Source organism: Lissotriton helveticus, chromosome 7 (assembly GCF_964261635.1).
Source record: "Lissotriton helveticus chromosome 7, aLisHel1.1, whole genome shotgun sequence".
NCBI lineage: Eukaryota > Metazoa > Chordata > Amphibia > Caudata > Salamandridae > Lissotriton > Lissotriton helveticus.
Genome location: NC_136068.1, coordinates 533,000,141 through 533,027,662, shown reverse-complemented (window position 1 = coordinate 533,027,662; position 27,522 = coordinate 533,000,141). Strand labels below are relative to the sequence as shown.

General features: G+C 43.7%; 1 protein-coding gene across 1 annotated transcript in view; it reads left to right on the top strand.

Annotated features, from left to right (window-relative positions):
* LOC144769149 (uncharacterized) overlaps positions 1 to 27,522 on the top strand; it is a 1,798,260-nt gene that overhangs the window by 1,464,446 nt on the left and 306,292 nt on the right. The window contains exons 21-22 of the mRNA XM_078653155.1: positions 21,367 to 21,638; positions 25,368 to 25,510. Coding sequence (XP_078509281.1) covers positions 21,367 to 21,638; positions 25,368 to 25,510 — 415 coding nt within the window. The remainder of the gene's footprint in view (positions 1 to 21,366; positions 21,639 to 25,367; positions 25,511 to 27,522) is intronic.

Below are 27,522 nucleotides of genomic sequence, written 5' to 3'. Positions count from 1 at the left end.
AGGGAGCACCAGAAACTGAAGTGCAATTCGGGTTGGTTCTCTAAAAAGTGCCGGCAGACGAAAACAGCCCTGGTGAAGGCCGTTAAGCTGAAAGATGCAGAGCTGATTCGGGCTGCTAGGAAGGATTATAGGCTCTCCATTAATGAGGCAAAGAGGGATTGGGACTACCAATTTTGGTGTGACCTAAAGGTAGCCAGTGTGGGGAGGGACTCCGGTGGCTTCTGGAACTTGGTAAGGACTAGGAATAGGCCAGATAGTGCCCTTATTACGTGCAATATTACTGGGCAAACGTGGTTTGATCACTTTTCCCTTCTCTATTCTACCCATATAGTTGAGGGGCAGGGGTTGTTTACATCACCATCCTTGGGCCACTCTGGGGAGAGCGTGGCCCTCCCCTTCACAGTTAAGGAAGTGGAAGATGTGATAAAATCCTTAGTGCCTAATAAGGCAGCAGGCCCTGACGGGTTACCGGGGGATCTGCTTCGCCTTAATTCCAAAGAATGGGGGAGGCTTATTTCATCCTTACTTAACGCTAACCTCTATGGTACGGCAATTCCAGATTCTTGGAAGGGGGCCGAGGTTGTCCCGATTCTTAAAAAGGGCTATCGGGACGACCCAGCCAACTATCGCCCCATAAGCCTTATAGATTCTACTAAGAAGGTAGCTGGAAAGGTGGTTTTGGGGAGAGTGCTCCAGTGGGAGGTTGAGAACAAAATCCTTTCGGATTTTCAAGCAGGCTTCAGGTCCGGTACGGGGACCATTGAGCAGGTCTTTAGATTAATGCTCATATACTGGAAGGTGGTAGTTTTAGGCAAAGGCAGTCTTTATCTCGCTTTTATTGACTTAAAGACTGCCTTTGACCTGGTGCCGCGGGATCGCTTATGGGGGGGTACTCTCTGACCTGGGGATCCCGGGTTATAATTTGTCCTTACTGGTGAAATTGCATACTGGAAATTTTGCCCAGGTAAGGTGGGGTACTCAGGGCCAGAAGACCGCCAAAATCACAGTGAATAGGGGGTCCCCAGGGATGTGTTCTTGCCCCACTCTGTTCTCATAGTACGTGAACGGAGTGGTGGAGCATCTTTTGAATAAACCATCTGACGCTCCGTCCCTGGCGGGTAAGAAAATACCAACCATCCTATTCGCAGAGGATACCTTCCTCATTTCAAAGTCACCTATGGGCTTACAGAGCCTTTTGGATAATTTCCAGACTTTTTGTACCAGTAGGGGGCTCAAAATCAATACCGATAAAACTGAGTATCTGGTATTGAATCCATCTAAGAAGCTTGGTCGACCGCCAGTATTGAACCGTGTGCCCCTGGAAAGGGTTAAGGAATTCGATTATTTGGGCATCCGTTTATCTGATTCCATGCAGTGGAGCCCTCACCTCCAGAAAATGCTGCTGGGCCATAAAAGGGTTGTGGGGGCACTTTTCAAAGAGCTGCGCTCGTCCTCATTTAAACCTATTGCCCCAGTGCTAGACATCTATAAAGCAAGAGGAGTTAGTGCAGCACTTTACGGGGCAGGACTCTGGGGATTAAACAAGATTGACCATCTCTCCAGATCCGAGAACACATTTTTGAAGGATTTGATGTCCCTCCCACAGAGCACAACAACGTTGCCCCTGCTGCTGGACATGGGTTGCCGTTCGATCAAAGACCAGGCCCAACTCCGTCCGCTACTATTATGGGCTTGCCTATGGAGGGTTCCTGAACTTGCTAGTTATGCGGAAGATTTGTCAGAAATATTGTCGATGCCTGGCTGGTCTAAAATTGGGTGGCTCAATCATGTCAAAACTCTGCTCGGCGATTTGGGACTTGGGGATGCTTGGACATCTAGATGTGCCCCCACCCCCCCAAAGCTGCCCTCAAGACTATGTACTGGCAGTGGGTAGCTAACAAACTAAATTCTAATCCCAAGCAATGTAGAACAACTATTGAGTTCCTCAGGATTAAGGATGCGCCCTTATGTGAACCCTACCTCGACTTGATTTCAAAATCCTTTGATAGGGCTTTATATTTTAGGTTTAGGGTGGGCTTGTTACCATTGAGAGAATTGTCTGCCCGCTGGAAAATTTCGGGGCAAACTGCTCCCTTTTGTATATTTTGTACTTCTAGAGTGGAGTCTGTTGGCCATTTTTTATTTGAATGCCCGGCTTACAAATCCCCGAGATCCAGGTGGTTAAAACCACTATGCAGGGAGCTAGGTACCAGACATCACATAGTCGCTTTGCGAATTTTGATGTCTGATACCCGGCCCCTGTAGGTCTGTGGTATGTCCAAATATGTAGGCTGGGCTTGGTCGATTAGACTTAAACGGCTAAAAGTTATTGTTTAATTGTGGTCATGTACTTAGACCTTTTTATCTAATTTATTGGAAAGCACTCTATCTTAATTGATCAGCTGATGGATTTTAAATGTCATGGTTTTTTATTTGTTGTCTCATGTAATGCTTTTAAGATATTTCTTTTTTCGAAATAAAGCTAATTGACTGACTGACTGGCTTCAAACATGTGTTGAGTCACCCCTAGGAACCTTTAAGTCATTGGTTAGGGTATGGCCAGGAGTATTTTCTGCCCACCGGCCGGCACTGGTCATAAACATGGCAGTCCTAGTACCCTCTACAGAACACTGCTGAACCAGTGAAGAATCAGAAGAAGGATTGCCCTGCTTGAGGAAGACTGGCGCTGCTTACCTTGAACCCAGGACCCCAGAAGTGACTCTATGGCTCAATTGGATGACGTCTTGTTTGAGGTACATGGACCTACAAGCCTTCAGAAGCCTTTCCAGCAAGTGCACAGCTGATCAGTTGTAACTGGACCTGCCCTGGATGATGCTGCTGGCCTCTGCTGGAGTGATCTGTTCCAAAAAGGAGCCAAGAGGGAAAAAGGGGAATCAGGGTTGCTCCCCACTCATAAACTTGACAATATCACAAATACCCTGTCCCTAGGACGTTTAATATCAGGACTCGTATTAATGTTGTTTCGTGTTTTGTTTTCCTTGATTGATGCAACAATCGCCGGGGCCATTCAGTTTAAGTTGAGGCTTACATGAGGAGCCTATACCTTTCCCTCTTCAGTTGGTACGAGAAAAGTTGGCTGCAAGAGGGTAATACTTTCTAACATTTCAGGATAGACCAAGTATGTCCTGAGGGGTGCCCCTTGGGTGTTTTTAATCTTTGTATTCTTTCAATCTCACAGTCCCAGAGTACGAGGTGTCCAACATTGGTGCGGTGACAAAGTGTCAAGCCCTGATGAATCTGCTGGAAGTTTCAGTGGCAGTGAAACATGTCAGCTGTAGGTAATGGTATGCAGAGTTAGCTACCAGCCTTTTTAGTTCAACAGAACACACCTAATTTCAGAATAAAAGTCATGCGAAAGGTGTGCCTGTTGATTTTAAGCACTTTTCTGTCACAAAAGGGAGTGAATGCTCATTGCTCCTTTGCACTTTATACACTTTTTTGGTTTGTCTTGGACACTTTCCTTTCTTTTTTCCTTTCTTTCTGAATTGAATGACTACCTGTGATGAGAAAAGGGGCACAATCTGGTGAACACCTGCCAGTTGCCCCGAGGGTGGTGCGCCCGTGATGGGTCATTCTTTTCTCCACACATTTTTTTTTTTTACACGTAGTAAGTGGGGCGGATGTACAGTGTACATGACTGATATAGACATCGTTTAGTGCTCTGATGGACTGTCTTTTTGTAGTCTACTAGGAATTTCCTTTATCTTTATATTAAGAATTCTGGGCGAAATACAGTAAACACACCAACAAGAAAATTTTTCCAAAGTAGATGGTGTAGCAGTGGACCTTGATCGTTTGTCTCTCCTCTGCTGGAGTGAGCTTAGACCTCCATGTTCTGTCCCCAAGATCCTGAACTCTTGGCTATTGTCAAAGTGTACTCTGAAAGCTTCCTGAACCTGGAATACTTAAAACTTTATTCCAACATTTTTTTCTCAGAACACAATGGGGAACTCGGGCTAACCTGTGCAGTCAATTCGACGAAGGTGCATCACCACAGGGTCAAGGATAGAGGTTGCTCACGCTAAGTTCTTCTCCACGATTCAGAAAAGGGGGTGGTGATGGACAGAGCATCTGAATTAAGCAGAACACTCCTACCCAGTCAAAAGATCAGGGCTTGATCGATCACCGTTTTTTAGCTCACTGCACCATCCCAGCTCAGAACCTGGCTATATGCAAATTAGTCTGACCCTGGCCCAGTGCATCATGGGAACAGGGCAGACCAAACTACCAAGCCAATTCTTTACTGGAAAGGAAACAAGCTTCCGGGGACCGGTTTCTGGCATTACAGCCGTCTTCGGCCCGGCTTGCTTGAATCCTGATGGTGCAGTGAGCAAGGGACTCATGTCTGAGCATACCCTTCCACTCCTATAGTGGCCAAAACGATTCAGAAAAGGGGGTGGTGATGGACAGAGCATCTGAATTAAGCAGAACACTCCTACCCAGTCAAAAGATCAGGGCTTGATTCATCACCGTTTTTTAGCTCACTGCACCATCCCAGCTCAGAACCTGGCTATATGCAAATTAGTTTGACCCTGACCCAGTGCATCATGGGAACAGGGCAGACCAAACTACCAAGCCAATTCTTTACTGGAAAGGAAACAAGCTTCGGGGGACCGGTTTCTGGCATTACAGCCGTCTTCGGCCCGGCTTGCTTGAATCCTGATGGTGCATTGAGCAAGGGACTCATGTCTGAGCATACCCTTCCACTCCTATAGTGGCCAAAGCGATTCAGAAAAGGGGGTGGTGATGGACAGAGCATCTGAATTAAGGAGAACACTCCTACCCAGTCAAAAGATCAGGGCTTGATCCATCACCGTTTTTTAGCTCACTGCACCATCCCAGCTCAGAACCTGGCTATAGGCAAATTAGTCTGACCCTGGCCCAGTGCATCATGGGAACAGGGCAGACCAAACTACCAAGCCAATTCTTTACTGGAAAGGAAACAAGCTTCCGGGGACCGGTTTCTGGCATTACAGCCGTCTTCGGCCCGGCTTGCTTGAATCCTGATGGTGCAGTGAGCAAGGGACTCATGTCTGAGCATACCCTTCCACTCCTATAGTGGCCAAAACGATTCAGAAAAGGGGGTGGTGATGGACAGAGCATCTGAATTAAGCAGAACACTCCTACCCAGTCAAAAGATCAGGGCTTGATCCATCACCGTTTTTTAGCTCACTGCACCATCCCAGCTCAGAACCTGGCTATATGCAAATTAGTCTGACCCTGGTCCAGTGCATCATGGGAACAGGGCAGACCAAACTACCAAGCCAATTCTTTACTGGAAAGGAAACAAGCTTCCGGGGACCGGTTTCTGGCATTACAGCCGTCTTCGGCCTGGCTTGCTTGAATCCTGATGGTGCAGTGAGCAAGGGACTCATGTCAGAGCATACCCTTCCACTCCTATAGTGGCCAAAACGATTAAAAAAAGGGGGTGGTGATGGACAGAGCATCTGAATTAAGCAGAACACTCCTACCCAGTCAAAAGATCAGGGCTTGATCCATCACCGCTGTAATGCCAGAAACCGGTCCCCGGAAGCTTGTTTCCTTTCCAGTAAAAATTGGCTTGGTAGTTTGGTCTGCCCTGTTCCCATGATGCACTGGGCCAGGGTCAGACTAATTTGCATGTAGCCAGGTTCTGAACTGGGATGGTGCAGTGAGCTAAAAAAACGGTGATGGATCAAGCCCTGATCTTTTGACTGGGTAGGAGTGTTCTGCTTAATTCAGATACTCTGTCCATCACCACCCCCTTATGAATCGTTTTGGCCACCACAAGTGTGGAAGGGTATGCTCAGATGTGAGTCCCTTGCTCACTGCACCATCAGGATTCAAGCAAGCCGGGCCGAAGACGGCTGTAATGCCAGAAACCGGTCCCCGGAAGCTTGTTTCCTTTCCAGTAAAGAATTGGCTTGGTAGTTTGGTCTGCCCTGTTCCCATGATGCACTGGGCCAGGGTCAGACTAATTTGCAGGTAGCCAGGTTCTGAACTGGGATGGTGCAGTGAGCTAAAAAACGGTGATGGATCAAGCCCTGATCTTTTGACTGGGTAGGAGTGTTCTGCTTAATTCAGATACTCTGTCCATCACCACCCTCTTATGAATAGTTTTGGCCACCACAGGTGTGGAAGGGTATGCTCAGATGTGAGTCCCTTGCTCACTGCACCATCAGGATTCAAGCAAGCCGGGCCGAAGACGGCTGTAATGCCAGAAACCGGTCCCCGGAAGCTTGTTTCCTTTCCAGTAAAGAATTGGCTTGGTAGTTTGGTCTGCCCTGTTCCCATGATGCACTGGGCCAGGGTCAAACTAATTTGCATGTAGCCAGGTTCTGAACTGGGATGGTGCAGTGAGCTAAAAAACGGTGATGGATCAAGCCCTGATCTTTTGACTGGGTAGGAGTGTTCTGCTTAATTCAGATACTCTGTCCATCACCACCCCCTTATGAATCGTTTTGGCCAGCACAAGTGTGGAAGGGTATGCTCAGATGTGAGTCCCTTGCTCACTGCACCATCAGGATTCAAGCAAGCCGGGCCGAAGACGGCTGTAATGCCAGAAACCGGTCCCCGGAAGCTTGTTTCCTTTCCAGTAAAGAATTGGCTTGGTAGTTTGGTCTGCCCTGTTCCCATGATGCACTGGGCCAGGGTCAGACTAATTTGCATGTAGCCAGGTTCTGAACTGGGATGGTGCAGTGAGCTAAAAAACGGTGATGGATCAAGCCCTGATCTTTTGACTGGGTAGGAGTGTTCTGCTTAATTCAGATACTCTGTCCATCACCACCCCCTTATGAATCGTTTTGGCCACCACAAGTGTGGAAGGGTATGCTCAGATGTGAGTCCCTTGCTCACTGCACCATCAGGATTCAAGCAAGCCGGGCCGAAGACGGCTGTAATGCCAGAAACCGGTCCCCGGAAGCTTGTTTCCTTTCCAGTAAAGAATTGGCTTGGTAGTTTGGTCTGCCCTGTTCCCATGATGCACTGGGCCAGGGTCAGACTAATTTGCAGGTAGCCAGGTTCTGAACTGGGATGGTGCAGTGAGCTAAAAAACGGTGATGGATCAAGCCCTGATCTTTTGACTGGGTAGGAGTGGTCTGCTTAATTCAGATACTCTGTCCATCACCACCCTCTTATGAATAGTTTTGGCCACCACAGGTGTGGAAGGGTATGCTCAGATGTGAGTCCCTTGCTCACTGCACCATCAGGATTTAAGCAAGCCGGGCCGAAGACGGCTGTAATGCCAGAAACCGGTCCCCGGAAGCTTGTTTCCTTTCCAGTAAAGAATTGGCTTGGTAGTTTGGTCTGCCCTGTTCCCATGATGCACTGGGCCAGGGTCAGACTAATTTGCATGTAGCCAGGTTCTGAACTGGGATGGTGCAGTGAGCTAAAAAACGGTGATGGATCAAGCCCTGATCTTTTGACTGGGTAGGAGTGTTCTGCTTAATTCAGATACTCTGTCCATCACCACCCCCTTATGAATCGTTTTGGCCAGCACAAGTGTGGAAGGGTATGCTCAGATGTGAGTCCCTTGCTCACTGCACCATCAGGATTCAAGCAAGCCGGGCCGAAGACGGCTGTAATGCCAGAAACCGGTCCCCGGAAGCTTGTTTCCTTTCCAGTAAAGAATTGGCTTGGTAGTTTGGTCTGCCCTGTTCCCATGATGCACTGGGCCAGGGTCAGACTAATTTGCATGTAGCCAGGTTCTGAACTGGGATGGTGCAGTGAGCTAAAAAACGGTGATGGATCAAGCCCTGATCTTTTGACTGGGTAGGAGTGTTCTGCTTAATTCAGATACTCTGTCCATCACCACCCCCTTATGAAAAGTTCTTCTCCACAGCAGCAAACCTGATTCTGCTGGACCTCGGGGAGAAGGTGTCTGGTCTCTGTGCCCCGCCTTCAGCTACAGTCTGAGAATCTGAGCTCCAAAAAAGTGACTTAATCTTCTAGTAAAACTTTTCAGTGGGTTGAATCTGGTCCCTCTATCCAACCCACAATTCATTGCGGTCAGCATTAACGTTTGACTTTCTCATGGTCAGGCCCAACTAGATGAGCTCACTTGGAGTTTTGTTCTTTTTGTTGTTCAATCAATCCACTGTATTCGATTTTTGTAAAAATCATAAAAGTACAAAAAGACAAATACAAAGACAGCAACACAAGCTTTAAAAACCATTTGGTCATCTCAAAATACAATAACTCTACAATAATTTAAAAAATGTGAGTACCCAGTTAAAAAACATTACCGTTGCAAATCATACACAGTCTAGACCAGGACATCTTTTTTTCTTCAAACGGACAGCAGCAACAAGAAAACAAGCAACAGTAAAAGTATCCCAGTGGTTACTCAGCATTTGGAGATAGAGTAAGGTCGGTCTTATTTGTACAAAACCTTTACCCCTCAGTAATGGCATTATGAACCTCCTCCTAATGACATTGTAATAATCACAGAACATCATGAAATGTAGGGTATTCTGTACAGAAAAATTATCGCAATGGCAGGGTTCAACCTCCTCTGGCTTACACCACCCCTGGAAATCACCCAGCACCCAGCACCAAGTGGATCAAGTTGAAACGGAATCTTGTCAGTGAGCCCTAGCTAATCGTTTCTGTAGCTCCCGCTCTTCCCGCTCCAACATCGAAATCTTCCAAAAATTTGTTTTGACCCACTTCAAATCCTCCTTAAAAATCCTATCAGGGGTTTCAAATAATTCTGGCCGTCATATTTTAAAAAAACATATGTTTAACATATGTCAGCCACTTAATTTCATTGGATTTGTCCAGATTGATAATATCACGCAGAATCAACGGATTCAATGTCAATTCTGGATTAAGCCAAGTTTTGACCCAGCACAAAAGAGGAGCTAAACTCATAATATCTGATACGTAGCCCTGCCCTAATTCCTGATGAATTGCGTAGGTGGGTGTTGATTGAGGGACGGACAAAAGACTACGGAGAAATCTATTTTCAACTATCTGGACCCCTGGCTGTTGTTTAAAACCCCAAATAGAGGAACCGTACGCGGAGATAGCCACACACTTTGATCTATATATTTTCATAATTTCCTCAACTGGCTTATCCCCCAAACATTGAGCAAACCCTATTAATGCTGTAGTCGATCTACTTACAGCCAGTCTCTTAGCCTTATCTTGGGGGACCCATGAGCTTTGTCATCTAATAATACTCCAAGGTAAGTAAAGGAGGAAACCCTGGACACTTCCACTCCTTTACAGAAAGATGACTTCAATTTCCTAGTTTTTTTGCCAATGGACATAATGTGCGACTTCCCATTGTTCACAACCAGGTCTAAAGACTGCATATATGATCTAAAAGCGTCCAGGAGCTTCTGGAGACCCAACGCAGTACGTGCTAAAAGGACGGCGTCATCCGCGTATAGGAGAACAGGTATTAAATATTCCCCTACACGCGGAATGTCCACTGTGGCCTCCTTTAAAGATTTATCAAGTGCATTATTATAAAGAGTAAACAATAGAGGTGCCAATATGCACCCTTGGCGGACACCCCAGTCCGATTTAAAAGATCTGGTACAACTACCGTCTTGGGAGGTCCTAACTGACGCATATAAGTCCCGATGGAGATCAGCCAAAAAATAAACTAAACATGGCTCAATGCCCATTTCTAGCAGAAGGTTCCACAGTCTAGACCTGTTAACCAGGTCAAAGGCTGAGGATAAATCCAAAAAGGCCATGTGTAGTGTGCCTTCTTTGGCCACAGTGTACTTGCTAATTAATACGTGCAAATTGAGGCACTGGTCCATAGTACTTCTTCCATGCCTGAAACCATGCTGCAGGTCTGAGACAATCTTATTTTCGTTACTCCAGTCTGTAATCTTAGCTAGGACCACTTTCCCTAAAATTTTAACCACAGAATCGATCAGCTATATGGCTCTATAGCATCGCGGGTCCCCTCTCTGACCCTTCTTAAAGACTGGGATAATGATAGATTCACTCCAAGATGCCGGGAACCCCTGCATGCCAGAAGCATTGAAAACATTTGCCAATATTTTTTACCAGAATTTAGGGTCGCATTTATAAAGGTCTGCCGGAATCCCGTCAGGACCTGGGGCTTTATTACCCGCAGTCTCCTTTATAGCTTTTTCAATGTCAATCTCAATAAACACAAAAGGGTCTGTTCCCAGTCGAGAGGGAGGGCTGGCAATAGGAATCAGCATGCTAGTGGACTCATAGATTGCCCCAAAATTAGCTAAACACTGTGCCTCTGTTATGTTGCACTCCTGCACATCATTATCAGTAGAGGAAAAAAAGGGGCATTAATAATAGACCAAAATTTGGAACTATCTTTTAAAATCTCTACTGACAAGGGTGCATTCAGAGCCTCTGTTTTAATTTCTGCTTTCTGTGATTGTACCGCTAGCTTATACTGCTTACGGAGGCTCGCTACCAATGCCCTATCTCGTGGTACGCTTTTCAAAGCTAAAATTAATAGTCGATGTGCACTCGAACAGGTATTGTCCAACCACCTAGTACCCCGATACCCTTTGATCTTAGAGTTAGTCGTAAGATCTGCAGCAATCTGGATACAGATGCCCTCAAAGGCTTTGTGGATCAAATCTTTTGGATTGGAGGAGTCCATACACGTGGCAAGAATCCCTTCCGCCTTTAAGCAAAAATCTGCAAAAAAGGTATCAGGGATTACTTTTGACCATTTTAGCCTCCTTCCCTGAGCCCATGTTACCAAACTTTTTGCTCCACATTTTCCCCCACCCTGGCCCATGATGCCAGTCCCGCCGTCCAATACTAAAATAACAGGATTATGATCACTATATGGCGACAACCTGGCATTATAGGAAACAACTTTATCTAAACACCAGGAGGACAGAAATATATAGTCAATAATGGTGTCTTTATTCCTATATTTAAAGGTAGGACACCACTCAGTCTGGCTAAAAAATCCCGGTTCAAAGAGGTCTGCTTCAGCCAAAAGAACCGCCAGGGCCTCCCCCCGTGATGAATGCTCAAAATGTGGAGTCACCGAATTGCTGTGTCCTAAAGGATCATTTATAAGACAGTTTAGATCGCAAGGGTGTACATTAAAATCGCCCATTAATAAAATGTAATAAGACGAGGATTGATTTAACTTATATTCTTCTAAAAAAGAATTAAGAAAACACAAATGTTGGATCCTAGAGTCCGATTCCCCAGGATTATAAAAATATACCAATAATGGCTTTGAGCCACTAGACCTGGTTACCTCTACCACCAGACAGTTTGGAGAATCAGCCTGTAACGTCTTAAAAGAACCCTCTATTGTAAGAGAAAGAAGGAGGACTTACCTTCCTATTGCTCTTCCTGCTGTAGCAGGGCTAGCAGGTTTAAAAAAGGACCTATACCCATCCACCCAGAAGTTTGCCCCCGTATCCCATGTTTCCTGTAGCACTATTATATCATGGGATGTAATGAAATCCCACCATAAGGGGTCAACCTTTTTTGATCTCAGACCCGCGATGTTCCAACTGAAAATATTACAGTTTCGTGAAACTTCACCTCGAGCATCACTAATGGCAGCACCCTTCGAAGAAAAGGCAGCATTACCGCCCACCTTATCATTCAGTCAATTGTTTTCATCCAATTGTACTAAAGGTAGAAATCTATTTGAGAGGGGTAGCTCCCCCTCAACCAACTGGGGTAGGCACTGGGCTAATTGTGATGATACATATAATTCCCTAGTGTTGTTCTCTAAACCAGACATGGCACAACTTCTGATAGGGTGGTTCCTTAATGATTTAGGACAGCTCCTCAAATCCGCAACCCTTACTCCATCTCCAGCTTTTGTAGACATTTTTAGAGGGGGGTAAAAAAAAACCAGAGGAAGTTCCCTAATGTCATTCCCAGATACAATGGTGGAGTCCCAAAACAGCCTGTCTACAACATCCTGTTTATTAAAATTGACTATAATACAGTCACCATGTACTTGTTTGGGACCATTTCCAACCCAGGACACCCTCCTTGCCATTATAATATGTGTCGAGATCTCAGATCGACCAGTGCAATATTGAGCGTACCAGTGTTCCGTCTTTCGTATAAGGGCCATCTTGGATTTACTGTCGGGGTCCCTAACAGGGGGAACCCCAACGAGAACCGCGACCAAAGGGGTAGCTTCAGGAGGGAGATTAATTTGATCTCCTTTGTATCTAGCATTAATAATTTGGGGTGCACAATTCTCAATGCCTGTCACCATCAAGCCAGAGGACAATGAATTATCTGAGCTACATGTGATTTGGCGAGAGTTCACTACTTTTTGATTTCCCCCCGCTTTCCCCTCAATATTAAGTTTTACCCCTCCTCCTGAAGATGGATGTAGTTGATAGCCTAAATGATTCTCAACAAAATTGGTGCTTTTTACTGAAGAGGGATTGGGCAACAAACCTTCATTGGGGACAACTTCTATAGTATGTTTTTTATCCAAAAAGGAATCAAACATCTCACATTTTTTCTTGAGATCGCCAAAACATGTATTAAGAATATCAATAATATATTTGGCAATACCAGTTACTATAGACTCAAACCACTCACTAAAGATCTCCTCAATCAAAGTCCGTAAAGTCAATTTTATATTTTCGTCTAACTTAATAGTCGATTTGGAGGGACCTTTTTTAGCAGTTTTTTGCCGCTTGCCAATTTTCCTATTGACACACTTTTTCTCCTCAGGGGCCCCGATTGAACTCGTTATAGGGCGATCTTTGATACAGGATGGAGTCTCCACAACAACCAACTCTGACAGAGCAGGCCCATGGGCTTGAACTTCCCTCCTTGTATTTAGAGCATTAATCAAGACCACAGGTTCCAAGAGTACAGGAGCAGATAATTGATGTTCAATGGCCAAAATCCCCTCACCGCAAGTTTGGCTTGAGCCCAGCCCCAGCTCTTTTTCTGCATTAGCAATCTCTTTATTCAGTTCTCCCACTGCTGACGTCAAATACGAAATTATTGAGGGAGTCTTTGTATGAGCCTTTCTTGGAACCTTGGCCTTTAAACCCTCCAGCTCCACATTGCCCACATATTTGCACTTACCCGTTTGGCAGATGTTAGAGGGGGTCACACTCAGTCGCCCCGCCAGGCCCCCTGAGGCTTGTAGTTGCTTTTACCGATCACGGTGGATTCAACGAAGTGCAAGGGCCAGGCAAGGGCCAGGCAGCCATTCCTCTCACGACGTGGAACAAGACCAGGTAAGGCGATATGAGTAGTAAACTTCGTGCAAAACGCCTTTCCCCTCACAGCAGCCTCTGAGTAAAAGTGCGTCCCTAGTGCACAGGTCAATTGCAGGTCAATTGCAGTGTCCCAACTTCAACAACGAGGGTGAGCCATTTGCAGCAGTATTTCTTATAGCCCACCAATACGTGGAGATCTCCCAACCTAGGTATCCCAGACAGACAGAGAATGTGGAAACTTTTTGTTATTATTTTGAACCTTAAACTTTAAACATTGATATCTCCTGTTCCACTAATTGGATTATATTTGTTTTCATGTAATTTTATTTATTAAGATTTATTCTATTTTAGTCAATTGGGTTGGGAGTTTTCTTGCGTTGTGTTTTCACTTCTTTACTGTTTGAGTACTGCATACATACGTTACACATTTCCTGTCAGTTAAGTCTGGCTGCTTGAGTGCCAAGCAACAAGAGGGTTAAGCACAGTGACATTTGTGGTTCACTCTGATCGGAATTGTGATTATTACTTGAGGTAGGTTCTAACGCACCTCAATTAATATTCCCAATTTCGTACATGGTCCATCCCATTCCAGTTGTGGAGGGGACCTAGACTCGCCTGCCCCATTTCCCCCACGATCCCTTAAATTTATATTTATAATAACACTTATCAAACCTTTGTTTTTTTCTGTGAATTTCTAGGATATTTTATGTAAAGAAATATATAATCACAATTCCTAGCTATAACGCCACTTTAACCTGGCTTTTTGAATTCAAGTAAAAAGAGGAAAACATCTACTAAATGTAGGTGAGCTGGCACCTATGCTTTGTGTGCTAAATGATGCAAAAGGTTATGTCCTATGTCACTAGAGTGGGGATAAATAACTGGCCTTAGGTGTAGCCTGTTGAATGACTCCAGTCCAAAAAGCGCCACATTTATTGGATGATGACATCAGTGGTTTAATCAATGATGTAATTTGAGATGTCATCTGTGATCTCATCAATGTTATGTAAGATTTCATGAGCACAGTTCCCTGTGAGCTGAGCGCCTTGGCGGCCAGTCAGGTTACATTTTCTCTGTTGCCAGGAGGCCATCGGGAGCGCGCATGACAAAGGGTAATTCTGCTGTGCTAAGTGGAGCTCAACCATACATATCAAACAAAAAATAGGTGGAGTAATTAGTCAGTCCATCTTGGGGGCACAAGTCAGGCCATGCAGACAAGCTCCAAAGGCAGCCAACCACAGGTGCCCTTCTTGGTCTAATTTTAGCCTGGAGACTTCATATCCCAGGGCCGTGCAATTTCTATGGGGAGGGGGGCTCTTGGTCTGCTTTTGGCCCCGGGGATCCCATCCCCCAAAGCATGGCAACAAATTTCAGGGGGGGGTTGCACACGGCCCACCTCCTCAGGCCAATTTAGACCCCAGAGATCCCATACTCCAGGGCCCGGCACTATATGTAATAGGGAGGAGGAAATGCAGCCCCCCTCCTTGGGCCAATTTTGGCTCCGGGGGACCCCATCCCCTCCGGCCCGGCACATTTTGTGAAGAAGAGGACACGTGTCTCCCTCCCTGGGCTGATTTTGGGCCCAGGGAACACCAACTCCCAGGAGATGAGAAATTGCTTTAGGGGAAGGGGTGCATAGCCCCCTCCCTGATAGCCCCCTTCCCTGGGCAATTTTTGGCCAAGGGGCCCCAATCTGAAGGTCCTCATCACTATATTTATGGGGCCAGGAAAACAGATGAAAGTCCGCTCACCATGGTCGGGAGCATTTTTCATGCTCCCACATGCTGGGAGTGGACTTAGTGTTTGCTCACGCTTGGCTGGAGTTTTGAAATTGCACCCCATAGTGTGATAGGTGCCCAGGCTCACTGTGTCACTGGATTCAAACCAGTCCGAGGACTTTTGTTTCTGGTCTAGGGAGGATATGGCTTGGTAGTTCAATCTGGACTGTCCCCATGAGGAAATGGGTCAAGACTGATTTGCATATGGCTGGGTCTAAACTGGGGTGGCATGGTGAGTAAAAGAGCGATAGACTTAACCCACATCTCGACTGGGGGTGAATGTTTGATTTGCTCTGCATTCCGCCCATCATCCGTGTGTCTTCTGGGTAAGCACCTGGGCAACCACCGACACCTACCCGTTGATGGTTGGGCCCCAGGGAATGGGGTCCCCAGGGTCAAATCGACCTGGTGAGGGGGGCCCATGCCCTCTTAAATATAGTGGTGTGGCTAAGGTGCCACAGGGCCAAAAATGGTCCTGGGTGCCACATACCTTCCTCCCCTTAAAAAATGCACCTATCCCAGGGGATGAAGTTCCAGGGCCAACATCAGCCTAGTAAGGGGGACAAAAGTCCCTTCCCTTCAAAATGTGCCAGGCCCCAAGGAATACGGTCTCCGGGGCAAGAGTAGGCTCAGAGAGGGGGTCTGTGTGCTCCCCTCTCCATTAAGTGTAGTGCCAGTCCCTGGAGAATTGGATCCCTGGGGTTGAAATCTGGCAGGGGGGGTTGCTTGCCCCATCCCCTGAAGTCAAAATCGGCCCGGGGATGGGAGTCCCATGCCCCCCTCCCTATAATAAATGTGCAGAGAAAATAGAACTCATGCCCTAGGATAACTATAACTCACACCTTCACCATGGACTGCTAATTATTCCACATATTACATCACTCATGACATCTTCTATGGCATCACTGATAATATCACTACAACATGTGCTGTAAAATTATTGATGAGAAAACTGTACATGGCAGTGGCGCAAGTTATTGTTACCTCAGGGCACGAGATATAGTTACTTGAGAAAACTATACCTGCTGAACTCTATGGTTTTGTGTGTGTAAAATCTGAAACTACCTATAACGTCCCTGTAACCTTTGGTTTTTTTTCAGTGAAAAAAAATAAATTATATATATATATATATATATCAAACGAAAATCACTCCTTCTGGATCCCTCCGACCCTAGGAAGGTGGCGTGCACGCCGGCGGAGTAGGTCCGGCTAATTCAATATTGTCCAAACAATTCAAAATCAGCGCGCTCTCAGGAAAAAAGAGGAGTATGCTGGTCTGATATAAAGTGCTGTTTAATCACAACGCGTTTCACCAAACAAATGGCTTGATCACGTGATTGTATGCTGGCAGTTCATAAGTTAAATAACATCCACAGTACAATGAACATAAACATAGGACTACGGCAAGGGTAATAGACATAGCTGAAAGATCAGGCATTGCATGATACAGGTGCGCGCAAAGGAATGTGAAACAATGACAGCATTGCTTAAATAATGAATGTAACAGCTAAATGCTCGCCGTTATATAATATAAACAAAAACTTCCCACTTGGTGTTGCTGGAATGTAAATTATATATCATGGGTGGCTGAGACTCCGCCCTTCGTGAACACGAATACCACGCCCAGTGCGTGACATGAAAAAATGTACGTTGTCCTATCGTAAAATGACGAATGCTGCGCATATCCTGAAACTGTGTGCCCCTTTCACAATATAGTCTATAAATGATGGGCAAGTGCCCGAATCCAATGATGATACCCTGGCTACAAGATATCACACCAGTTACCCTCTTGTGCCGCTCTCACGTCTAGCAAGCAAGCCAGTGCCCCCGTGAATAGGAAACAGGAGAAGGGAAGAAGTCCCGTGAACGTGAAATATAAGTGAGAAAGGGCCCCTTCTCGTGTGTGCCTGCAAATAAATAAAAACGAAAAACATGATTACAGTCAATTCTGCTCAAGCTACTAATAGCATATTGTACAATAAAACCAACAATCAGGACAAAGGTACTGATTAGAGAAAGAGAAGGAAAAAGGAAACAATTGGAGGAAACTGAATTCTGTAAAATACTGTACACATTGCAAACAAAGACACCAGAGCCCTGGTGTCAAGCGGAGACATGAACATCAAATTACACATATTATTTTTTAAGATGTACTGATAAATCCTCATTTTCATTCAGTCCCCCCGGGGTTTTGGTTTGGAAATCAATGATGAGTTTGGACTCCCTTTGGCGCAGTTTCAGAACTCTATTACCACCCCTGGGATTCTTCGTGATTTGTTCCAGGACAATAAAGCTCAACTCCCTCACATTGGAGAAATGAGTTTCTCTGAAGTGACGAGCCACCGGATATTTGGGGTCAAAGTTGGTGATGGCTCTAGTGTGCTCCAATATCCTCTTCTTGGCCATGCACGTGGTGCTGCCAATGTACCATTTGTTGCACGTGCATGTAATGGCATATACAACAAATGTGGAGCTGCAAGTGAGAAACGATGTAATCCTTTTATAAATCCCATTGTGAGTGACCTCCTTACACGATTTACTGTTGGCACAAGCCTTGCAGTGTCCGCAAGGGTAGAAGCCATCAATACCTTCTATGTTGGTAGGGGGATATACCGTGATGTCACTGTGGACCAACATATCACGTATATTTCTGCCACGTCTGTACGTGATACTGGGTCTAGTGGGAAGATCTGCTCCTAGTACATTATCACATTTAAGAACATCCCAGTTTTTGGTTATGATTTTATTTATGGATTGGGCATCTGAGCTGTACGTAAGGATGAGTCTGGTGGTTTGTCCGTTCTTATCATCATCCCCTGATTTGTCATTGATGGTTTCAGTTCTATCTATGGAGTTAACCCTCGTCTTTGCTTTCTTCAGAACCCATTCAGGGTAACCCCTTTCTCTGAATCTCGCCATCATGGTCTTGCTTTCATCCTCAAAACCCTGAGTAGTGTTGCAGTTGCGTTTTGCCCTCAGCAGTTCACCAAACGGAATGCTCCATTTTAGATTATCAGGGTGACTGCTGAGGGCATGCAGCATACTGTTACCTGCAGTACTCTTACGAAAGAGTGAAGTGTGAACTTTGTTGTTTTTAATCTCCACTCTGACATCAAGATACTCTATTGTTGTTGTACTCTTATTGCCACTCAAGACAATATTCCTGTCATTGTGGTTGAGTTTATCTATAAAGACATCAGCCTCTTCCATAGTGCCATTCCACACAATAAAAAGGTCATCTATATACCTCAGCCATACAGATACCTTCTCAAAATCAGATTGTAGACTGGTGTCCTTGCGTATGTCAGATTCCCACTTCCCCAGAAACAAATTCGCAAAGCTGGGCGAAAAACATGATCCCATAGCCGAACCACTCACTTGTCTGTACAGTTCTCCATTAAACATGAAGATGTTGTATTTGAGACAGTATTGTATCATGTCTAATATCATGCGAGTGTGTTCTCTGAATCTGACATGTCTGCTTTTCAGAAATTCTTCACAGGCCTCAAGTCCTTGCTCGTGATCTATTATGGTGTACAGACTCTGTACATCGAGTGTGATCAAAATCGAGTCTGTATCCCATACTAGATTCTCAATCTTCTTGAGAAAATCCTTGGTATCCTTGACATGACTGGCCAAGTTCGTCACAAATTCTCTCAAAAAATGATCGATATATTTTGATACCATTTCTGATGCACTGCCCCTGGATGACACAATGGGTCTACCTGGTGGATTAATTTTGTTCTTATGTACTTTAGGTAATAAGTAAAGCACAGGAAGTACAGGAAAATCACATTTCAGATATTTAAACTCTTCCCATGACAGAATACCTCTTTCTTTCCAGTCTAAGAGGGAATCACACGAAATGGTAATGCTTTCGTGATAACGTAATGTGTCAATGGTTTCATAAAAACGACTGTCTGACAATTGTCTGTTGGCTTCATTAATATACATGTCTCTGTCAAGCACCACAATATTACCCCCCTTATCAGCTGGACGGATGACAATGTTCCCATCGTCCATCAGGGATTTTATGGCTACACGTTGTTTGTGTGTCATGTTTTGATTCTCTGCTTTCCAGTGTTTTTTGTGTCTAAGTTCATTGAGACTCTTGTTGACACACTCGTGAAATGTGTCTATACTGTCATGTGGTAAAATGGGCACGAACTGAGATTTAGTTCTAAAATCAGTATTAGCTGCTGTGTCAGTGCAAATGTCTAAATCTGATAAAAGTTGTGTGGTACTTATGGGTGCCAAATCATCGTTTTCATTCATGCCTAATTCAATAACAGTATTCAGGGTTTCGCTGTCTCCAATATCAAAGTTGTACACATTGGGTAGGTCAGACACAGTGTTCTTGTTAACTCTAGATTGGCCTTTCAGTTTAAACCATTTCTTCAATTTCAATTTCCGTGTGTATTTAAACAAGTCAATACGATTATCAGTGTATCTGGATGAGGAAGAGGGGCAAAAAGATAGTCCTAGGCATAAGGTCCGTTTTTCCATCATGTTAAGTTCTCTCTTAGATAGATTTATGATAGTGTTATTTACCGTTTTGTCATCCATTATTTTCCCTTTTTGGCGCGTCCTCTGTTGGTTCCCATAACGCCACGTCCCTTGCCTCTTTTGCCACCGTTGTTTGATCCGCAATTTTCTGTTTCTGCGTTTCCCCTTCCGCGTCCTCTTCCTTGTCCCCCTTGTCCCCTGGTTTTGGGTACTGGTGTTTCTCTTGTCGTAAACTGTGCCCTCCGCAGGGTCCGGTATTCGTCTAAAAAATTCAGCTGTTTCTTGCCCATAGGTGGTGCCGCCCCATTGATGGTAGAGACATCCGATTCACTGCCACTGGTGCGATTGTCATCATTGCTCATGTTGACATTACTTCTGTCTGCAGACATGTCGCACACTCCATCCTGTTTGTATAGGTGGTCATATTTGTGACTGAAAGTGAGGATCCGGCCACTATCATAATCAGCAAAGTCACGATTCCATTTCCTTTCTTTACGTGCTTTGATCTCATCTTCATGTTTGACCAGTCTTTCCTTAATAATTTTGAGTTTGCTCTCTAAACTTGCAGTGTCAGTGTTTTTTGTGATCTCGTCCATAAGTTCTATAATTTCTTTAATGATTTCCTCACGATCTAGCCAAGCATACTTTATGAGGATTTCCAACATCCTGCGCGAGCTGCTGGCTGAATTTGATCACCACTCTTCCAACATCAAGGGATTGGTTTTTTCGTAAGTTGGGATTGTAAATGTTCTTAGACCTCTGGGGACCATGTTTTCATCCACATAGTGTTGCAGTGATGTAGCTTCCCACCATTTGGTGATTTCCACTTTTTTAAGTGTTTCTAGTGTTTTAAACTTCTGGTCTATGGGTTCAATTCTCGCAGTTGCTGATCACGTGATCAAGCCATTTGTTTGGTGAAACGCGTTGTGATTAAACAGCACTTTATATCAGACCAGCATACTCCTCTTTTTTCCTGAGAGCGCGCTGATTTTGAATTGTTTGGACAATATATATATATATATATATATATATTATGTATTTATACAGTCAAAGTGATCGAGAGAAAGAGAGAGATAGGGCGTTATAGAGCTGGCAGTGGACAAGTCTATGACAGAGACCTACACAGTGATAACAAAAATTAGCGTAGAGACAATTTATCGCCTAGTTTGATAGTATATATTAGATTTTTTAAACATAGATTGAGTAGCACATATTGACAAATAACATGCCTTTTCGAGGTAAGGAACCAGACTAAAAGGTAAAAACTGACTGAACAATTCATTTGTGTAGCATTTGCATTTGCTAAAATCCAAGATTGGCAAGCAATGTCGGTGCTTTAAATCAAGGCCTTTGGTGGTTCAACAAAAGCTTAACCAGACGAGCTTCAGCTAAATTTGAAAGATTGAATGATACAAATGAATTGGGGTCAGTTATAGTCTAATTTTTATATCCATTCTTATATACACTCAAAAAATGGAAAGCATCTTCAGTTAAAATTAAAAATGTAACTGTTTGCTATCTTAAAAACATTAATTGAAACATAGGTAATTAAACAAAATAGCGTCTGATCGTTAAGGTATCACACTCGAGGGTGGCATAAAAAAAGTAAAGTAACAAAGTCAATATGGTGTAAGTAACCTTGGCGACAACCCTTGAGGTATTAATAGTTTCATCAGATTGTGGTTGCCTCGTCCCAAGATCACATATACAGTGTTGAATCTAAGTAACACCTGGCTCTGATCTTGATTCAGTGGATTAACTCCTACCCCCTTTCATTGATAAAGATCCACTTTATAAATCTGTACTTGCTCATCAATGAATATGTCTGGGATTGGGTTCCACTCTTTGTGTGCCAAGTAAAAAAAACTAAGTTACTTGTATCTCTTCTTTTCCAGGCCCATTTTCACCTCGTCGTATGTAGTGCGCATGGGAGCGTACCAGCTGTCCAGCATCAGTTACAATGAGGTCCGATCTAATGTGATAAATATATGGGTCAACTGGAACTTCACCTCGACTGGTACCCTAGGAGACATCGCCCTCTTGGAGTTGGAAAGTCCAGTCACCTTCACAGATTACATCCAGCCTGTCTGCCTACCCTCAGCATCCATTCAGCTCCCAGTGGGAATGAGCTGCGTGGTGACTGGTTGGGGGAATATTGGAGAAGGAGGTAGGGTGGTTTAAAGAAGTCAGATGTAAGCAGGGCAAGCTCTTCCACTCCTGCACCAAGCACATAATAACATTTACTCTTAGGACTTTCTAAAGTGCCTATTTTATCAAATGTCTGTACACAAAGTAAAACAAGAAAAAGACATGCACTAGAAATTACAATGTAGTTAGAAAAGATTGGGAGCTAAGGGAGATGTCTAGAGGGATTGAAGATTGCCAAGACAACGTGGAGCTTTCAGTTTCTCACATATGGATACAATAGTAGAAAGAGTATTTGACAAAAGAGAATACACACACAAGCCCAAACAAGAAAGAAGCAGAAATGTAAATAGACACAGAGGAGGAAATGGGAGTCAATAGAAGGTAGATGTCACAGTAGGTGTTATAAGGCCATATCTGGGAAGAAAACGTAAAGGGGCTGATTTAAAGCGTTTTTTAGAGAGGGTATTGCTTTGAAGCCAGTACAGTAACCCACATAATCTTCAGATTAAATAAGGGCCATCAGAGTTTCGTCCATTCCACCACGGATCCAGTTTAGAGTGGGCGGTTAAATGACCAGTGTTTGCTCTCACTTAGTGTTGTGAAAAATCTGATGGTAAGGAACAATAAAAAACTTGAACAACCTCCCCCACCATGGGAGAAAACTTCCATGGTGTGGAGGTGATTAGTTTTAGTTTCTTCAAAAACAAAATCCTGCTTTGAGAATTTGTTTTTTTTAAAATCAAAAACAATTTAAAAGTTTGACAGACATTACTGTCATTTAGACGGTACCATCCTTCATACTTTTAACTCATTGACAGGAACCATCGTGATGGTAGTACCTGTCAATGACTAGTGATGCCTAGAGCTGTCCGCTGGGCTAGCAGACATCCTTAAATTAGTAGTACGGGACCATCAGGGCAACAGAGTAGTTTATTCCGTTGCCCTGACAGAGTAAAATACCTACTATGAACTCCAAATTAGGCTCAAATTGTTGATAGACAAAAATAAACTTTATCGGGAAACACTTTTGAGATGAATGCGTTATGTTCCAGCTTCACGTGGTTAGAAGGTGGGGTGCAGAAAAAAGGGAGTGCAATAACTTTATTCACTCTGTGGAAAGACACCAGAAATGTATAAAATGTTGTGTAATCAAAACATAATTGCTACAAGACTTGCCACTTTTACTTAACATTTCTATGGTGTGGTGTAATCGGTATAAATGTAACCTCATAGCAGTACTGGGCTGGCGATCTCAGCTGCTCTCACCACTCCTGGGCTGCCTCCGGCACACCTTTGCACCTCTGTTGAAGGGGTGGTCAAATCCCCCTTCACTTCTTTGTATGTACTTTCTGTGGTGGATTCCAGGCTTGGCTTCTGTGCCTTCTGGTGCCTCATGGTGCCTCGCGATGTAGTGGCCTGAGGTGTGTGGGGAAGGAGCTGGCCACAAGAGGCCAGGCTGATACTTAAGGCATCAACAGAGGATTGCCAGAGGGTGGTCGTAGTTGCGGCAGACAGCAATATGTTGACTAGGTATCGAATCAGCTTGGGTATCCGCTTGGCCCTTAAAAGAAGTTCAAGTAAGAGCTTAGGTATCGACTTTGCCCTTAACTGAAGTACACCTGACAAGCGGCACAAATGTCGGCTGTACATAATGTATCCAGTGTCCCCTGTAGAGATTTGCATTGAAAATAGATAGTAGGACCATAGTAATTAGTTTCTGCCCCCCTCCCCTTATACGTTTCACCAAATACTGCGAGTGAAGACGCAATAAAGGTGGAGACAGGATGTGCTGAATCATAAAAAAAACATTTAGTCAGTTCTAACTAGCTTCAATGGAGAGCAGTTGCACGCTCCCAAACAAGCTACATATAAAGTAACTAACAGAGGGGTGTATCAACCTAGAGTGGATATCTGGTGCATTACCGCAGTGAGGCTCAGTGAGGTTATGCGAGCTCTGGTTTATTGGTTTAGTCCATCTCAGTATGAAGGAGGTTTTCTTGGACAACCAATTATTAATGACATTCACCAAGGATCAATCAGCCATACATCAACCATCAAACCACTCAGGTACCTATGTCCAATCACAGATACGGACCCAGAGAACAACTATAAATACATGGATAGAAACCAATCCTGGTATCGAAAATTAGTTTTATTAAAATATCGAATTAATCCTAATACAAATCAAGAACACAAAAACAATTTTTTTTGCAGTGTGTATTGACAAATCGTCAAATAAACAGATGAATCACTAAAATTACGAGAGACAAAAAACATGTAAAACGTTAAAAGCATCATAATTTGATTATTTCGAATGAATATGCTTAGTTGGAGTCTATCGATATTTATTTGATTGGACTCAAACAGTTCTCAAATCTAACCCTATAACAAAAGGGCGCCGCGCCGACGTGTTTCAGTGGCTGTAAATTATTTGGGAACCACCTTCATCAGAACAAGAGTGATAACAGTATATTGATACATCGACAGAAATACATAGCATCACAATACAATTAAAACTAGAGCTAGTTCGGGAAATGTCATCAAATACATTTATCCTATAACTTCTTGTATAAAAGGTACGTAATAATGATGTGATTTTGCAATTGTTATGACGGTCCAAAACCACCACTTTATTCATAACACACTCAAACCTCTTCTTAAAGAAAGAGAATAAAGCCACCAATTATACTGCAATTCCAAACCAGATTTAATTGAATGGGCTATATATTTAAAGATTGCTCCATATCTCAAACAGGTAGTGCTAATGTCACAAATTCCCTTTTATAATTAATTCAGAGAAATCCCTCAAAAAATGTATTTTTATTATTGGAGATGACTTTATCTAATCGATGTTAGACCCAACTTAACTTAGTCCATCTCAGTACTGATTTTGTTAGACTATGGTCATTATTTTGAGGCTGGCCAACAATCGCAGGGCTACAAAAAGGCTCCCAGCTTTTGAAATTAACTTGAAACTATCAAATAAAGTATTCCTAATGAGGAATTTTTTAAAGAATTCTCCAAATCGAAAGTCACTGTTCCTAAAGGAGAAGGAGGAAGATCTAGGGTGCAGATTGGAGTCAGCTAGACTCTTACTTGTTGCCCTCACACATCCCAAGGGATGTCATGCTTCATCATAGGGTGGTTGCATCTCATCGGATCCGCACTGCAATGCCCTAAGGGTCCCCGAAGGGTCACTTTAGCAGAGATCTTTTAATATTCTCACCGTATGATGCATGTGAGGGAGTGCTCCTAGGGAAGTGAGTGAGTATAAAACTGACTACAGGATATTGATGCTTTGTTCATTTAATGGGTGGAATCCTCTGTCATATTATAAAAAACAAATGGTGGTTGCTACTAGTGGGTTGTAATGACCCTTGGTAGTTGAATGCGGATGTGAATGAGAACAGTTTTGTAATTATTGGGTCAACATGTTACGCTCCCCTGCTCACCTTCAATTACATACTCCTTTTTTTCCCCTGGAGAAGCGCCAGGGATCTCTGTCTGAGACCATTAGGGGTATATCAGTTCCTAAAAAATCCTATTGTGACAAGGACGATTGTTCAAGCGGCCAAAACCTATCTGAGGCAATTTGTATCCAAGTGTGTGTTTTTATCCCACTAGTCAAGTGTCACATGACAGATAACATTTAAATTGGCTGACTGCTTACCCTCTGTGCATGGATTATCTCGCTACTCTACTTCCTTCACTTGTGCCAATGATTTTGTTTGGTTTTTCCTATTTGCAGTAAATCTTCCGTATCCTCAAAATCTCCAGGAGGTGGAGGTACCTGTTGTTGACCAGCAAGTTTGCAACTCCCTCTATGGAAATAGTATTCTTTACGACATGGTCTGCGCTGGAAATTTGGAGGGAGGAAAGGACTCGTGCCAGGTACTGTTATTTACAGACAGCAAATTTTCAATGGAAATGGCTACTACATTTGCACAGACAAACCGTTTTACTGTGATAAAGCTACACTGCATACAAATTATATTGTGAGGAAATCGGGTTTCTGTGAATAATGATAATTTGAGCATCACCAAGCAAAGTGGTTTTTTATTTGTTTTGATCCAATTCAAATCTTTGTTTCCATCACAATTAAGGGGTATATTCACAATACCGTGTGATTACTACCGCAAGAGTAGCGTAACGCAACTTTTAACATCACAGCCTATCGCGGGAAAATTACCCGGTGTCAACGTGGAATTCACAACTTAGCGGTACCATGTGATAGTCTGCCGAAACCGCTACCAATGCTCGCGATACAACCACCTCGTCGGTGATAAAAACACAAACCCCAACATGAAAAAAACCTGCGTTGCGTAGGGCAGCGCCACAAGCCTTCTAGCTGCACTGCCCTACATCAAAAGAAAAGGGCAGGAATGCCGTATCTACAACATATAATGCATTCCTGTCCTTTCTGCCAGCGCAGAAACTGTAGCCGAGCACCAACACAGGCACCCTTTCACCAATGCCTGTAGCTAATTTTGTTATTACGGATGAGTTGGCCCATCTCTAGTCGACGTAGCCTTCAACTGTAATAACTTATTTTTGTTTAGTTCTGACTTCACAATGCCTGCTGACCGAGCCAGCAGTCCAGGGGAAGCAGGTCAGGGAGTATAATTATCACCTCCGTTTTAAACAATAAAAATGAAAACCTGGCTTTCTCTTTTGCTCTTTTTTTGTAGATTAAAATTGGTAAAGGAGGAGTTGTTTATGGCAACATATTTATTTTTTGCACTCAATGCATCTTTCTACACATTCTAAGCTGCTTTGCTTTTTCTCTGATTGTATTAAAATAATTGCAATATATTTTACAACAAATATCTGACTGCTGTTTGGTGAGCCTTATTTTGCACTAGATAGTCTACTTGTATTCTTCATGTTTGCAAACATCCTTTTTCTATCAAATGAAAGAGCAACACACCAAGGATTTAAGCAATTTGTGGGAAGAGTAATGGTGTGAACATGTACTTTTAGGAAAAGAATAGTCACCTACGTACATTATGAGGATATTGCTAGTCATCTCAGTGTCCATGACCCTCTAAAGGAACTCGACCTTCGGCCTCCTTCATCTATATGGTGACAGAACGCCTCAGTGACTTGCAATACCATAATGTATGATGAAGTGCATTATCCCATATATAATTACACGACTGTACCTGTGCAGCACTATATATAGGACAGATTGCGTCTAAGGCACAGGTTGTGTGCGTGTAGTAAACTCCTTGAAATAAAGTTGTCCACACACATTGCATAAAGTTGTCTTCTTCATTTCCAACCCACGGCAGGCATTAGCAGCAGGTAAACTCTGCCTGTACAATGACTCCCAACATCCCTTTTCTATCATTTATATATTTGGAACCTAGAAAATCGAACCTAATACACTCTATACATTCTATATCAGGAAAGAGGTGGAATCTGGGGCTCATGGTTCGATCACCAGCGGCAGGTCAGCCCAGCACCATGTGACTCTGGGCAATAGCTTGCTTAATCTTCCCGACGGCCCCCAGCGCCGGGATGCCTTTGGGTAGCTGTACACGCTTTACAAATACTGGATTTATTTATTTATAGTAAACATAAGGTAACTTACAGAACACCACATAATCCCCCAATTAAAAAAAAAGAAAGAAGAAAAAATATATATAATCAATTTCAATTACAAATTAACATTTCCACATTCTTAGGTTTCTTCACAAGCCTTCCTTTTGAGGTCTTAACCCCCATAGAGTCAAATTTTTCCTCCCCACCATTAGTGTCATGTTGTGCACCATCAATAGAAATCTATTGTGCACCATCCTTGGACCTCTGTTCCCCCTCGTCATCCACATGTCTACATGAATTTAAAGTCCCCTCAGAAACTGCTTACTCATTACAATCATTTCCTGGGTTAGTGTCACCAT